This window comes from Conger conger, chromosome 4 (assembly GCF_963514075.1).
Source record: "Conger conger chromosome 4, fConCon1.1, whole genome shotgun sequence".
Taxonomy (NCBI): domain Eukaryota; kingdom Metazoa; phylum Chordata; class Actinopteri; order Anguilliformes; family Congridae; genus Conger; species Conger conger.
Genome location: NC_083763.1, coordinates 30,238,428 through 30,255,933, shown reverse-complemented (window position 1 = coordinate 30,255,933; position 17,506 = coordinate 30,238,428). Strand labels below are relative to the sequence as shown.

General features: G+C 40.5%; 1 protein-coding gene across 3 annotated transcripts in view; it reads left to right on the top strand.

Moving 5' to 3' along the window:
- prkag2a (protein kinase, AMP-activated, gamma 2 non-catalytic subunit a) overlaps window positions 1-17,506 on the top strand; it is a 122,648-nt gene that overhangs the window by 7,547 nt on the left and 97,595 nt on the right. For 2 of the 3 annotated variants that reach the window (XM_061238127.1, XM_061238128.1), the window contains exon 2: window positions 15,414-15,488. In XM_061238127.1, the coding sequence (XP_061094111.1) occupies window positions 15,414-15,488 (75 nt within the window). Of the gene's footprint in view, window positions 1-10,125; window positions 10,149-15,413; window positions 15,489-17,506 lie in introns of those variants that run through there. The other variant, XM_061238129.1, reaches the window with a different exon arrangement.

Below are 17,506 nucleotides of genomic sequence, written 5' to 3'. Positions count from 1 at the left end.
ACAAAATGACATAATAAAAATACATAAAATGGTTACTATTCTTGAACACTTGTGACTCTCTTCTGAAAGGTAACCCTTTGTGGTTTGTTTTCCAAGAGTCAGAATTACTCCATATATTTCTGAAACATAGCTTAAGTGGAAGCTTTTTTTCTCACTGGATACAGATTATTGTAACTGTGGCTGGTGCGCTTAGAAACCAAGTTACTAACTGGACAAATCGCCTTTCAAATTTGACATGCTATTTATTACTGGCTCCTTATTTATAAACATACTGAATAATAATAAAATATTTTGAGAATGTATGTAGATGCTTGCCGATATAAAATGGGGTCAAGTCACTGAAAATGCCAAATGTCAACAGTGTTATCACTGTCTTCCTTAGACATATTCACTCAGACGAGAGATTCCTGGGAACTCCTCCAAAGGAAGTTCTCTATTGTCCTCTAGAAGTAGGCATCGCAAAATACATTTTTAGATGTAACACCTTTTGGCATAAAATCTCTGTTTTTGCCAAAGCACCACAGACTCCACATGCATATTGAAAATGCTACAGTTTTGTTACCCAGGAAATAAAATGCTATTCTGTTTTATGCAAGCCTAAGAAATTATACACCATTAGAAATGTAATGTCATTAGCTAAAAAGCTTTTTAGTTGTCACTTCAATAACATGCCCATAATCTGATTTTTGATGAGCTGAAATTATGCTGAATTTTCTTACACACGGATAGGGGTAACTCATTTTCTCTGCCAGTGTGCATTAGCGCAGTCACCTGGTGAGCTGCGTGGTGTACTGGGTGCACAAAATTAAGAAGTAAAGCAAATGATAACGAGCCAAACCTGCATGGCGTTGATAAATTTAAGGTAAAAACAATGAGAGAAATTAAACACTTGCGTCCTGAAAACTAATTAGGAGCCTTTTGATCAACCTCAGTCTATTATTTGATACCTCATTTGTTGTTTTGGTTTTAATATAGCACAGTAAACACAGTAGAAACATGGAGTTTTATTCTTCATCATATGCATAGCTATGTCTGACAAAATGTTGCTTAAGAGGGTAAACAATCCCTCTAAACATGAAAAGCACATAATTAAGAATAATCAACAGCTTCTTAAAAGTTCTGGGATTGCAATTATGGTTCGAATGAAAACCAGCATATACATGGGGCCCCCAAACCAAGTTTGGGAACCACTGAGTAAATCAAACCAATTTAAATGTAAATTTTTAATTGATTTAATTTATCAGGGACAGTGAACATTAGTCAACATTTTCAGTTTCCACATCAATGTAAATGCACCAGAGTTTGCTAATGAGCTCATTTTCATCTGTAATCCCTAATCTGCATGTCTTTGGACTGACAGGATCATGAGAGGTTTCAGCTAAGATCAGAGTGTGTGTTCAGTGACCTGTCGGGATTTGGGTTGTGAATCTGTTAATCCTTTAACTTCCTGTAGTTGTGTGTTTGCATTAATAACTTTGCAGTCTTGTTATCTCGAAAACATTAATGCTGAGTAGATGTTTGGGGACCAGTACTGTGAGTGCTTAAACCTGTTCCAGTTTCTCACAGCACTTGGGGAAACTAAAGTGTGTAGTTTCTAATTCTGAGCAAGGAATCCTGGTATACCATTTAGCAAGGCATTTGACCTGAATTGTGTCTGTAAACATGACATGTGTATAGAAATGCAAAATGTGGGCTGTCTTCAGTCTCCCTGCTTCTATCACAATTGTTTTGACTGATTTTCATTGTGCTTCCTTCAATCTCTAGTCAGACTGCGGAGGTGGAGTCTAATGTCCTTCTGATTTTATCTGTTGAAGTTGTTGCTAAATGGAATGACATGCATATCATAACACGCCGGTATATTTTCTTGACCGCATATATCACACCTCGATGACAAGAAAAGAGGGCTTGAACACCACCGGGTGAGCCTCTTTTCATTCACATAATTCTTTATTTTAATAACGAGACACAGAACTCGGCCACTTGAAGATGCTAATGCTTATTTATTTCTCTCAATTAGAACATGTTAGCTTGTTTTATGTTACTGTACTCTAAAGTGAAATTTTGCTACCCCATTGCCAAATTGTCTCTCCTCACAGTCAATTTGGCAAAAAAAAGAAAGAAAAAGAAATTGGATTTTTAGTGCCAGTTTAAGACTTTGATTGATTAGTTATTTTGCGGTGCATTAACCCTCTTGTTGAAATATTAGTACTGTACAATGTATGGGATGTGTTTCTGTTGGTCCATAATCAAATGCTTTGCTCCATGTGAAAACATTTGTTATTGCTTCAGATCAGTGAGTTATAGGTAACACATCATGGGTCTGCCGGTTTTGGAATGAATAAATCCTCACGCTCCCATCAAGTTCTTAGTACCCCTTCCTTGAACCATGTGAATAGCATAAAAATGCAGTAAGCTTTTTAATCTCTTCAGGACTTACTTGATCGACACCAAAATTGAAAAACAGTGAGGTCAGTTCAGTGAGGCTGCAAACCCCCCCCCCCCCCCCTCCTCCTCCCCCCCCCTCCTCCCCCAGTAGGAAGTAGGTACAGAACCAAGGGGCTTGTCTGCATAGCCAATTAAAGCATAAACAAGCAAGCTATGAGAGAGGTCACTCGCTGGCTTGCGGTGCTTATGGAGAAAGTGGTTGTCCTTTCTAATGATTCCCCCTCTCTAAATCCCCTCGACCAATCAGTGAGCAAATCAAAGAAGGCCCCTGCTGCTCATTCTTCAGGGCTGTATTTTTTCAACTGGAAGAAAATGAACAGAGATGTCAGAACAGAAATGTACCAGAAACTAAATCTTACAGGACCTTGGAGGGAGGCGAAAGAGGGGTTCAGGGGTAGATGCCAGGAAATGTTTTTTTGGAGGAGGTGAACAGTAACGCCTGGTCTGGTAATCCGGGCCATCAAACAGGCTGTCAGGCAACAGTGTATGTACTGTAAGAGGCAGCAGTTAGACAACAGTGTATGTAATGTACTGTGTAATTGTAATTGTACACTCTATCCCATTACTGTAAACATGTTTAAGAACACTGCTTTTCACAATCCCGTTTAAAAAATGGTGTCTGGTGCCAGGCAGTTTATAAGACGAAATTGATGACATAATCTTCTGATGCAGGAAATTGATCAATGAACAAAACACAATACACCTATTCCTTCCCAGGTATTTTAATGTCCACATCATCACTTCCTCAAATAAGAAAGAAGCCCAACAATAATCAATATAAGTGCAAGCAGCAATTGACAGGGTCCAGCATAGCAGCAGTCAGCAAGCACAGAGACTTTGATGGAGCAGTAGTACATCCATCCATCCATTATCTTAACCCACTTATCCTGAACAGGGTCGCAGGGGGGCTGGAGCCTATCCCAGCATGCATTGGGCGAAAGGCAGGAATACACGCTGGACAGGTCGCCAGTCCATCGCAGGGCACACACACCATTCACTCACATACTCATACCTACAGGCAATCTCCAATCAGCCTAACCTGCATGTCTTTGGACTGTGGGAGGAAACCGGAGTACCTGGAGGAAATCCACGCGAACACAGGGAGAACACAGAGAGGCCCTGGTCGACGGGGATTCGAACCCAGGACCTCCTTGCTGTGAGGCGGCAGTGCTATCCACTGCACCACCCGTGCCGCCAAGCAGTGGTAAACATGGACTAAATTTCAAGATGATTGGACCTTGTTAAGTCGATTACATGTGATAAAGAGACCCGGAGAACATGCAAGCTCCACACAGAATGGGCCCTGACTGGATGTGAACCTAGGAAAGGCAACCATGCTAATCACTGGACCACCATTTAGTCCAGTTTAGTCAATGGCAAAATACAATTTTGAATACTATATATGGACTATATGGACATAGCAACCAAAGTTATTTGGTAATTTGGTTTAAGGGTTATGTTGTTTTTTTTTATTATCCCTGTAATAGTGCCACCTTTTGACCTAGTAGGACCAAAGTATACAGGCAACCTTGGTTTATTATGGCAAAGACATCTATAGAGTTTTGTGTGAATCCAACTTTGCTTTCAGATGTTATTAGCATTCATGAGATAAGGCACGCCCACATCAATTTTTATTGGCTGTTTCATTGGCTGTTAATCAGCCACATTGTACCATATCAAAATTTTAAATTGTGATTTTAAAAAGCTTGGTCACAGGAGACAATACACCAAACTTCCTGCAAGTTTAAAAAAATATGTAGTGCCCTGCATTGGCCAATTTTCACATTTGTTCTCCAGGCACAGACACATATGGTTAAGCAAAGCTGATGACAGTAGTTCAAACACAGTGAGAATTACAGGTTGATATATTACCATTGCGCTGCCTATTGACCAATTCTCTGCAAGTTTTTAAAGGAGCACTGTCATGCTTTATTTTTTTTACTTGAGCTTATTTGGATTAAATGCTTAAATCATGATGTGTAGGCATTTTTTAAATCACCGTCAGTGTAGCCATTTCCTAGATATGGGGCAGAACTTATCAAAACAAATCTGAATCTCCAGCCTGTGTTACCCAGAATGTAATGGGTGCTCAAACTGCAACCCTTGAATGCAGGTTTATGGACGGTCACCTGTACAAATACAAATATCACGGAACCTAACTTGACTAGCTTGAGCAATATGACTGACAGCTCTGACTTAGACTCTGAGTTAGAGGAAGAGCTTTTCGATTTAGAAATAGAAATAGAACCTTACAGTTTTGAACGGAATTTTCAGAGTTAAATGAGCAAGAGAGACCGAGAGCAAAGGATGAGACAGCCAAAGCTAGCAGTTTTCTAGCCGCTTTGACCGCTTATTGTTGGCTATTTGAATGGGAACTCCATGGCGAACGACGCGAACGACTGGGGAGAGATGTAAGAGTTGTGCTGCCAAAATTTAAGCATTTAATCCAAATAAGTTCAAGTCAAAAAAGCATGACAGTGGTCCTTTAATGACTGCCGAATTTTGCTTGGCTGATTGCGGCCCTATTTTTTCAGATAATCACTTCATCATTGCATATTTAATTGGAGGCTGACAGAAAGCATGCAAAGTTTAAATTTCATTGGTAAATTAATGGAGGAGTTTGAGGTATTTTATTTATATTCCTCTTACAGTGCCACCTATTTGTTGAAACTATATGAAACTACTTCATTGGTATGCTGCCCCAGATGCTACTATTTTATTTTATAACAAGTTTGCCAAGTTGCGTGATGATCAGATAAAGCATTCAAAAGTTTCAGTAAAAATGGCCACACCCACAACAATTGAGTGACATGCCATGGACAAATGGTTTGCAGCATCAAAAAAACTGTACAACCTTTATTGGGGTTACTCCCAGCATGATCTGTGTCAAATTTGGTGAAGAATAAAAAAATTGTTTTTGAAAAAAATGACAGTGGCAATAAAATTGTCTGAGTGGTGCCAACATTGACATGTCTGCACAGAATCATGGACTACAAATGTTTGCCAAGTTTGGTGAGGATCAGATATAGGGTTCATGAGTTACAGCTGTTTTCGGAAAAATGGCCATGCCCACCACAATTAATTGACCTGTCATGGACACACGGTTTGGATAAAAGAAGTAAAAGATAACTTTTATCATGATTAGTCCCAGCATACTCTATATAAAATTTGGTGAAGATTAGATGAAATGTATGGAAGAAGAGGCAAGAAATTACCCAAATTAAATGAGAATATACATTTTCTAAGAATAAATTAAGCCATGGAATAAGCCAAGGAATCTGGGGGGGGGGGTGGGGGGGTGGTGGAGTTATGGGATAAAACATAAATGGTAACTGCATTACCGTGCCACCATGGAGCCAAAAGGCATCATTGCAATAACCTGAGTAGTGGTGGAGTAACTGAACCTATTATTCTAGTATTCCAGAGCTCTGATAGTGTATGCTTCATAAATACATGCATGTATGCCTGTACTATAACTGAGTCAAGGCATGCTCTGTTAGCCTTCACTATTCTTGGCAGCATAATAGGCACAGCTTAAATCCAGACAGTCTTTATAAATCTGAAGTAAGCTTGATCTTGCTCTTGACATTATGAGACTGATGGGTTGAGCAAGAAAGTAATACAATTTAAAAAAACCTAATGACTTTATATAAAGCATTGTTGCAAAAACACAGAGCAAGAATTTGGTTGCATGCACAATGAAAAGGACTGCCCTCCTGTTTGCTTGGATTGTGACCTGGCACACCTGGCACTGTGGGATGTAGTCTGACATCTGGGTAGTTTTAGCTCACTATTTTATGCAGATATGGTTTTGGACATAATAATACTATTGTAACAAGTCTGCACCCTTGCTATGTGGGATTTCCAGTAGCGTGCACATGTTCTTTGTCAGTTGGCAATGGCAGGCAAAGACAGGAGTCCATGGAGGGTAATGAAGTTCCATTTATTGTACAATGGATTCTGCATCATCAACTGTTCAACCGTTGTTTTTCAATAGAAATACTCAAGATACAACTGGAGAAAGACACATAACCCACGAGTACACTTTGCTAGCACCACTTACTCGGTGAAACACACACAGCCGCTTGCCGGGCTGATAATTATCCTTCTTTTTGTAGAAATCTGTCTCAGAGTTTCCCAAAAGCTTACCCAATGGCTCCAACATAGACAACAACCAAGTATAATGTTCCTGATTTCTGTCTGTTAGTTTATTTGTTATTCTTGTATATTTATTATGTTTATTTATGTGTGGTATATTTATGTCTGGTATTCCGGTTTCCCACGATTCCTTCTTAGTCTTGTTTTCTCTTACTTCCTGCTTTTCCTCCATTTATGCTTATAGACAGCGCTAATCTACTAATGACTACTAACATAGATTTTGTGCAGTACTAAATTATATGAACACACTAATTGTCTGTCTAACTAACTAACAATCAGTAGTTTTAGGTATTTGTAATTTAATCATGTTAACTAACAGACTAACTCTACCTCTACTTCGATACTGCTCAATAACTCCGCCTCTTTGTTCTATCTCTAATTGCTTGCCTTGATTCAGGTTCTTGATTCAGTTAAGTTCCTTATTTCATGTATGTCTCTGTGAATCCAGTCCGCGTCTTCGGGCATCCCTCGTCATTGGATTATTGCCCGTTCATGTTCACCTGATAAATCGTCTCGCCCTACACATCAGAATATACTGCAAACACAAATCTGTCACACTATTTTGGCATTCTAAACATTAAGCTTGTATGCGATTTTGGACACAGCCATTGTGTTGATTGAAGACAATGATCAGTTATTCAGGTGTCGTAGTGCTGTCAGATAGGTAGTGACATCAGCAGATCCTGAAGATAAATGGAACCATGGAGGGTATCATTGTGTTACCCCTGGGTGCAGGACCTGGTTTGACAGCAAGGTCTCAACTTTCATAAACTTCCCATAAATCTTTTTTTAGTTCACATGTGTTTCATTCTCCTGTTATGACGTTGAAGCTCTGATGTAGTGTGCCCTATATAATATTTCAGCAAGCTTGAATTAATTCCTCATCCTTTTACTTGTTGTTAAAAGGAGAGCAGACTGTCTACCCTCCATCTGTATTTTAATTGTTTTGCTTTATTTAGGTAGATGGAAAGTGTAATGTACCCAGATACAGAAGGGATCGCTCAGAGGATACGATGGCTGGGGTTTGGGCTCACAGTGCAGGATGAAAATAAAAGTTCATCCCAGGTTTCAAAACACACTTTCCCAAACTTCATAAATGGGTCATTCTATGAAAAATCAACCATACGTCAGCACCACTTGGTTTATGGCTTCCAAACTTCTAAGAATAGTAGATATTTTTGTTAAGGAAAATCCAGTCAAGTAGATAATTTATAAAAAACTATACAATGCCAAAGTTGGTTCCGGCCAGAAAATAACACAAAAGCATTGCATATTCTACCAAGTAGATGGTAAGTTAGAAGGTTTCTAATCTAATCAGTTTCTAATATGCCTACTTATGTACACAATGTATGTATGCCTTTGCATGTTTTGATCAGTTCAAACAGGACCTAAATTACCAGGAACATTTACATATATAGTACTGAGTATATATAAGTCTGAGGCACCTGTATAACATTCTGTACAGATAAGATTCTTTCAAAAATAATTCAATGAAAGGTCCTAAATAAACGTACTATACATATTACATTTTTGTGACCACCCTTTGGCAATAAAACAACATCACTTCTCTGAGATATTCTACAAGCAGGGAGGTTGTTCCAAGCATGTTGGAGAACTTGCCACAGTTATTCTGCAGACTTTGGTTGGCTCCTTGCTTCTGATCTCAGACAGCCTAAATCAAAGTTTTTATGTAAAACATAGTCAATTGCTTACAGTAATATGTTACTTTTTTAAAAATGAAATACAAAAATGTCTCTAAAATTAAATATTTTGGAAAAATAATATTTGGAAATCTCAAATGTGTTCTTTTATACTAACACACACACAAAAAAAAAACATATATATTATAAAGTCTAGGGTGCCTAAGACTTCTGCACAGTACTGTACATTTGTAAAACCTGACTGTAGCACTGTTTTGGCCTGATGGTGAATGTCGTGATGTAACTGCTCCGTTAGCTATTTTTGGAACCGACACTCCTCGGGGACCTTGGGGGACTCCTGTTCTGACTCCTGACACCTGACCTCTGCCCCTTGGAGCTTTGCTAGGCTTGCAGCTTAGAAAACGATGACACTGCAGCGGTGGTCCCCCCCCATACTGTACTGCACCCTCCTGGAAATAACCTTTTCTCTCCCTTACTGTTGCTATTCCAAAGCTCTTTGACCCTACCCCTTTTAAGTACTGATTATGTCACTTGTTCAGGGGTACAACCACTGGGCTCCACAATTCAGACCAATACAGGTCAAATACATAATTGTTACGGATTAAAATACTTTTCTTGTCTGATATATTATAACTTAAGAAATACTCTCAAAAAATGGAAGCCCTGCCTTCTGGTCCTCTTGTTGGATGTATTGCACCAACCATGGCCAGTCGAGCACAGAAAAGTATTTGAATTCTAAACAATTACATTTGACCCAGGTCTGCTCCACATTTGTGGCTCATTTTTCCCAGCACAATTTCAGAGAATGTGCACAGACATGGGACTGTGGTGACAGTGCATTTCATTGGCCAAGGTTCATAAGCTTTGTGAACGGAGTGGTTCCATTCCAATGCCTGCTTAGTGCAGTCAGCTGTTATCCAGTAGTCAGGACATGTCTGTGAAGTACAGTGTTTTGTTGACCTTATCTGTATTCACTGTGTTCTATGATTTTCTTCATTCTGAGCTTTTTTCTAATGCATTTTATGTAGAGGTTTTTGTACTACTGATAGTGGAGTTTTTGGAGGTTTTGTGTCCATTTGGATAATATGACTGTCACGAACATTCAGCTTTGAGCTTTTTTTTGTTGTTGTGAGAAATCATTAATGCCACTGTGCATTTGGCACTTGTGACATAATCACTACTTGTCAGTGGATAATAGCATAACTAAATGATACATTCTCAACCTATTTAAAATGAATATCAACCGATTTCAAAGTTATATATAGCCTAAAACATGCTAGTTTTGATGGATACAATTTGTACTTGGAATTTTATGAAGCAAGTAAACAACATAACGCTATACTGTAATTACATAAACTTGACTGCATAAACTTGACTATAAATTATAAGGCTTCAGGCGTTACTTTAAGTCATGTGCAAAGCGAGTAAAATTGTGGATCATTATTTCCTGTAATCTTTTTTTATGTATGAAGAAACTGATACCAGATAGCATCAGTCCATCTCCAGAAAACCATGATGACCAGTTCAAGCCTCTGCTTTGTGCACACTACAAATATCATATTTTGTTTCTGTAATGGGAAAAACACACAGAATTTGAAGACTAGCACAGTTGTAATCTGAGGAGATATGCGAAGGCATGAGGTAAACACACACACACACACACACACATTCTCTCATGTACTGCCATACAGATACACACAGACGCAGACACACACTCTGTTCAGACACCCTCCCCCCCCACCCCCCGTGCCCATCTGTTGCAGCAGTGCAGTTGCTGCTAACGTGGCCCGTGTTATGTCGTCGTTCAGTCGGAGGGGTATATTCTTAGTGTAGGTCCTCAGGCTGCAGAAGGGACTTGTAGCTGTGCTGGTGCAGAACACTGCAGTAAGTCTGCCTTCGCTGTTTTCTCCTCTAATGTCTGTACTAATGTAGCAATGACCGTTACGTATGATGACTTCCTCTAGAGAGGGACTGAGAAGGTGCCAGACAGAGTATAGAGGTACAATATGAAGCTATTAGAGGTGAGGAAGAATTACCTGAGTGATTTATTCAGCTGGAGGAAAGGTCTCCCTGCACTGTAAGGCATGGTGCCGTGTGTGTTTGTGTGTGTGAGAGTATGTTTTAGTGTGTGTTTGTGGGGTGTGTATGTGTTTCTGTATTGGGGGTTTCTATACCTTAGTTTCTAATGAGAGACCTGTGTATGGCTTTCTTCGTGTTAACGCCACACAGAACCTTCCTAACCACTCTGGCTAATCCTCCCCCCCCCCCCTTCTGGAGCTCAGTCAGTTTGGTCACCTGGGCAGCTGCCTTTACTTATGTGGGCTTGTGCAGCGTTGCCCTAACGACCTCCATCCCTATGCCCCACCCAGCCCCCACCCCACCCCAGCCCCCGCCCCCACGACTCAAATAGGATTTGCAATTGCAGGAGGCAGCAGTTTTGCGTGGCGATCTCATTACCACAACATGCTCATACCCCAGTGATCCATCCACTCTCTGTGCCGTATGGAACGCCGTCCCCTGTCCGGCGAGGTTGTTTGACCCCTCCAGCCTTCGCCAGGATCCGGCAGGAGACGCGCAAGTCGTTTACCTCAGGGGCTGGAAGTTTCTCTGAGTCAGGAGTAGCTTCTTGGTTGGATAAGGAGGCACCTCGCCGTGAGTTCCTGCCATGTAGGACGCTCCTTGGAGAGGAGGTACAGAGTGGGGACGGGTAGGGTGGAGGAGCAAAAGGTCTGTTCTTCCATTCTGATGGGGGTGTTTGTCGGGGAGGGTGTTGCTGTCATGAAAGGTTATACAGTTCTGTCTTTGTTGCCGTGTTTGTTTGGGGCTTCAGCTAGCCAGGTTGGGCATTATGAGCATCACGTAGCTCCTACATTCACATTTCTCTCAATGAGTTTATATCCCATTGTACGTCCCAATTTAACTAAAAGGAATCACTTTTGATTTAATTATGTTCTCTCCACAATTTAGGACTGACTTGTTGTCAGTAGTAAAGAGTAGCGGTGTCTTTTATAACACATAACAAAATTTGAATGTGCAGTTTATAGTCCGTTCCAGCTGTGAAATGTAATCTGAGAGAGTGCGCATTAAGCAACGTTGTCCCTAGTTTGGGCTGAAGGACGAGTTAGATCGGACAGGGTGGGGGTGGTGTGCAGACTGGGTGAAAACAGATAATGCAAGGTCAGAAAGCCCATATTTTTAGTGGGAATGACATGGAGTGACCATGGATACTGTACTCCACTGTTGCGATGGAGGTCGGCCGAGAAGGCCAATCAGTGGTTCCCTTTTTGTAACATAGTACGGTGGAGATGATGGTAACTGTGATTCATGGTGTTACCAGGCAGTGGGGTGGTGGATTGCTGGAGGGGGAGAGGGGTCATGCGGGGCAGTTTACTAAGGTTGTTTGCCCATTACAAGATGTAACAGGTATAGGTTGTCTGGGTTTTTTTTTAACCCGTGGTTTAAGCAATATAGGCACACTGCTGCATCTGGTGCTTAAACAACATTGTGTTTCTACTCATTTGAGAGTGTGGCATATCAGTTGGTGTGGTGTGTGTAGGGCGGCCTGTAGCGTAGTGGTTAAGGTAAAGGACTGGGATGGGACTGGGACTGGGATCGCATGGTCGGTGGTTCTAATCCCGGTGTAGCCACAATAAGATCCGCACAGCCATTGGGCCCTTGAGCTTGGCCCTTAACCCTGCATCCACCCTGCTCCAGGGGATTGTCTCCTGCTTAGTCTCATCAACTGTACGTCGCTCTGGATAAGAGCGTCTGCCAAATGCCAATAATGTAATGTAATGGTTTGTGTTTGCTTTGGTCTCACTAGCTTTGTTGTGGGCAGGCCAGGAAGGTACAATGAAAAATAATTGGCATAGTTTAGCCAAATTAGTTGTTTTTCTACAATGACTACAATATGAGGCAAAATTCACAATGTATGCATTTATTCCACATATTTTTTAAACAGACATTGAACTATACTGCTGGGGCGACATGGCTCAGGCAGTAAGAGCAGTCGTCTGGCAGTCGGAGGGTTGCCGGTTCGATCCCCCGCCCGGGCTGTGTCGAAGTGTCCCTGAGCAAGACACCTAACCCCCAAATGCTCCTGACGAGCTGGTCGGCGCCTTGCATGGCAGCCAATCGCCGTTGGTGTGTGAGTGTGTGTATGAACGGGTGAATGAGAAGAATCAATTGTACAGTGCTTTGGATAAAGGCGCTATATAAATGCCAACCATTTACCATTTATATTAGAACAATAAGTGAAGTCCCCCTATTCCAAGTCACCATAATATTTGGGGCAAATGACTATCAGCTGTTTCAGATTTCACGTTTACCATTTTACTCAAATTATTTATAAATGGAAAGCTGATGGACCATGATGTACATATATGTGTGTGTAGAGTTTATAAGCAAGTTACAAGTAAGTTGAATGTTGTCTCATAGTCAATGTTTGATTTTAAAATGTTTGATTAGTACAGAGGGAAAACAACCGATTTGCCATGACTGTTCCAATGCTTTTGCATTCAACTATGTTTAGCTGAGTGCACAAGTTACACAATTGTACTTGGCATCAGTTGGGAACTGTGGAGATTCAGACCAAAAGCAAATCTTGTGCTTTTGGAATGTTATCTGCTTTCTTTCAAATGTCAGAAATTGTATTAATTGAGGTGAATTGCACTCTTACATGAAGCCCTCAAAATTATTCAAATTCCACTTTTTTTTTTTTGGGTGCAGGATACTGCATGACATGGCAAGCATACAGCTACCCCTGTTACTGTAAATGTAGTACTTCCTGTAAGAGCCATAATTCATTCTCTCACTTCATTCTTACAAGTGCAGTTTCATTGGATTACTACGGTCTTTCAGCGAACTTATCCCTGGTTATGGGTATGCACTTTGTTGTACGTCGCTCTGGATAAGAGCGTCTGCCAAATGCCAATAATGTAATGTAATGTAATGGATTGTTCTCTATAACTTGACATCAGGTGAGATATAGTATGTGACACGATTTTAAAGGGGATTCCTTCACAGTTCACTCAATATGGATGTGTTGTATCAATATGGATTTCATTTGCCGGTATCTACATCCATATGGCGTGAATCATGTATAGCCCTAAACAAATTGTGTCACAGGGCCGTGGTGGCGCAACAGGCTAAGACGCAGCGGACTTGTGGTTGCAGTTCACTGCAGTTGCACACTGGGGACTGGGGTTCGATTCCCAGTCCTGCCAAAAGCCAAGTTTGGCAGGCTCACGTGGAGCAGCATAATTGATGCGCTGCTCCGGATGGAGGGACTTGGCAGGGTTAGTAGATTGCCGCACAACAAAAAGCTCCTCGGGCACCTCGGGCGCCTTGGAATCACGGAAGACGAGCATGAGATGAGATGGCTTGAAGAAGGTGTGTCGCTCTCGTAGGGCCGCTGAGGGATGGGGTGTGGGCGGTGTATCTAATACTAGCTCTAATTGAATCAGACGGGGTACAATTGGCTACCAAATTGGGAGAAAAAGGGAAAAAATTCAAAAATTTTGTGTTTCATTAGTCAAGATGTGGCTTAGAGTGCCCTACACATTTCCTAATTTACAGTATAAGAATTATCAGATTTCTGCAAATTTCATTAGTGCTTATGTGCAATTGGGGTAAAGTTAGGTCTGCTGTAGCCACCCTTTTCAAGCCTTGAGCTGTTTGCTATCAGACTGCTAGACACATGCTCTGTACAAAACTACATATTTTGGGAGGCTAATTGCTGAACCTTTCAGGCGGCAGGAACAAGAAACCAATCGCAGCCCAGAAATAAGCTGAATAAGTGTTTTTATTAAACGAGAGCAGGCAGGTCAGGCAGGCAATGGTCAAACACAGGCTAGACTGGTACAGAGGTAATCAGGTTCATAGTCAGTGGCACAAACAAGAGTACAGTACAGTAATAGGGGTAATGCAAATCTTGGTCGAGGTTATGGGCGAATGTCCAAACACAGTAGGGCAGGCAGAACAGGCAAAGGTACAGGCTGTGATTCAATAAACAAAGCAAAGTCCAGTGATCAAAAGCAGAACAGAAGGATAATCCGGTAAACAGGTCAGGGTACAAGAAAGGAAGTTGGTACACAGGTCAGACAGGCAGAAAACCTCTGGAGTGAACACATTACAATCTGGCAAAGGACAAACTAGATTTTACATTTTAAATATACAGATGTGACTTGAGTCTTATGGCTTTCATGGATGGAAAGGAATTAATATCGCATACCTCACTCACTTTTGGTGGAATTGTGTTGTGCCAGACTGGCTAGCTACTACACCAACTAGCACGATGGCCTGGCCAGCTACCAAACTACCCAACAACAAGCTAGATACACAGTCAGCTAGCTCAACAGCCTGATAAACTAGCCAGATAGCTGGCTAGATTATCGAGTCACCCCAGCCTGTGCGGTGACACATTTTCTCATTCATATATAGCCATCCCATCTCCACTTTATGATATACACTCAGTGAGCACTTTATTAGGTATTTATTAGACTTATTTTTTAGACTTCTACTGCTGTAGCCTATCCACTTAGAGTTTTGATGCGTTGTGTGTTCAGAGATGCTCTTCTGCATACAGCTGTTGTAGTGTATGGTTATTTGCTTTACTGTCACATCCTGTCAGCTTTCTCCTCTGACGTCTCTCATTAACAAGGCGTTTCTGTCTGCAGAACTTCTGCTCACTAACTCTAGTGTGCGTGAAAACCCCAGGAGATCAGCAGTTTCTGAGATACTCAAAGCACCCTGTCTGCTACCAACATCCACCTATCATTCCACGGTCAAAGTAAAAGATCATATGTTCTCCCCATTCTGATGGTTGATGTGAACATTACCTGAAGCTCCTGACCCGTACCTACATGATTGTATGCATTGCACTGCTGCCACACAATTGGCTGGTTAGATAATTGCATGAATAAGTAGGTGTAATAAAGTAAATTAAAGTTCCTAATAAAGTGCTCGGTGAGTGTAGGTGACTAGATTTCATTATTTCAGTTGCCATGGACTGTATATTCATGTGCCTGAATTGCATCCATCCAATCACATTACTGTGCCATGAAAGGGGCTTGAATATATGGCAGTTGCTCCAAATAGAGAGGTGAAAATTGATTGGGGCTGACCTTTGATCCCTCCTCTCATCTGCAGGACCTGAGCTCTTTCGCGATGCCCTTTCTGGAGGGGGATACGGAAACCAGAATCGACAAGGATGGCATTCGCAAGGTAATGCCTGCTCATGTGTGTGTCTGTGTGTATGATGTAATATGTTTGTGTATATGTGCATGAGTATAATTTGTGTTTTTGTCTATTTATCTATTTGAATTATATTTTGAATAGCAGAATTGGCAACCAAACACTTTTCATGTTTGTTGTCCCACCACCAAAATGGCTCAAGCCCTAGTATTTACCCTCCTGTTTTGTTTGGGGTCAGTCTGACCCCATTTAGTGTTTGACATCTCTTACAAATCAGTTAACCTCGGTTCATATTGATACTGTATGATTTTTCTCATTTTCCTATTTGGTGGAATTAAATGGTAAACATACAATAAACATACTGCTTTGCTAAGTCCTGTACCAACTTTGCATACAAATGTGTTGTGTGGGGTTCTTTTGACCCTCTGAAACTGTATGAAATGTAAGAAAATATACAACATTTTTATCTCAGATTTCTTTGTGGATGATTCTTAGGCTCTAAAATGAGATGTTTCTAGCAGATTTTACATATTTATGGATAAAATGTATTTTGGAAACCAAAGTGTCAAAATATTTCTATTACAATAAATCTGTGCTTATTTAAACTGTTATTTTAAATTTTAACATAATAGGAGGGGTAAAAGCAGGTGATATGGTCTCAATATCAAATTGGCTACCCATGGCTAAAAGATAAATCCCATGCTTTTTATTCCTTTTTTAAAAGATGTATGGAAATAACAAATACAAAAACAAAATAAATAAATAGAATAGTGGTGTGCAGCCTTCAAGTATTTAACAGTTAACAGTTGCCTAAACAAAAGCTTTGGAGTGCTTCAAGTGCTTAACAAACCATATTTCAAGTAAACAATAATGTGCTTGCACCAGTAGTCTAATACAGACTGCATTAACAGTAGTATGTGTGTGAGCAAGTGAGCTTGGCTACGCTCTTTCAGAGAAAATGAAATTTTGTTGATTTACTTCACTGCAGTGGTGATAAAACTCGGTCAACACTGTTTTTAACATGAGCAAATGGCCTTGGCTGAACTAAGATGAACTTCTGAGCCTGTGGATAAGGTCAGTGCATCATACAGCTAATTCCATTAATCACACCAGTGACACACAAAATGCCTTCATATTTCTGTTGGAATCAACGCCTGTCAATCACCTGCTACTTTTGCAGAGTAATCTTGAAGATCCTATTTAACTTCCAAGTGTGTGACCTTACTGGAAATTGAGACTTGATGTGGTTGCCCTGCCCATATCCATTTACATTGTGCAATCATCGAAAATGATTAAATTCAATTTACATAATTATTAAATATAGTCTGTTGATGTTGTTAATATTGGCAATGTTGTTGAATGCTTGAATACTTTAAAGGGTATTTAGAAAATAGTTTTTAAATGTTTTTTTGTGATATTGTTTTTTGTATTTAGCAAAGATTCTCAAACGCAACATTCAACAATCTTATTTTTTTTCTTTTCCCCTTTTTTAAATGATTAGACAGGGTGTTTAAGATGGAGAGGCAGAGTGGCATTCATCTGAGTGGGGCAGTCAGGCTGTCTGACCAATTTGTGTCATGTGATAAATGTGTTTGTGTGAGGGCTTATGTGTTTAAACAGGATGTTTTTCTCTGAAAGCTTGTGTAAGAGCTGTAGAAGTCTACATTCTGGCTCACTGCTGTTGTTATGTAAGCCACCTGCTCACTGCTTGGTGAGAAGCATCATAAGACCAGCATGTAGACAGCAAATAAGCCTCTTGGACAAAATACAGTCTCTTATCAACAATAACTGATAAGCAGTGTGAGAGGGCGAGATATGTGTAAGAACCGCATTAGCCTGCCTTTGTGTCGGATCTGTTCCACATCTAAATACCTGTTTTTAAATTTTTAACTTATATGCTGATGGCCAGTATGCTACGTATGCGTAGAGTGTATATGAGTGAGTCTGTGCACATATACTACTGTATAATGCAGCTTACATAAAATGTGCATAAAATTAAGATCCTACAGTAAATCTGTAAATCACTAGTACAGTTTATTAATGCTAAC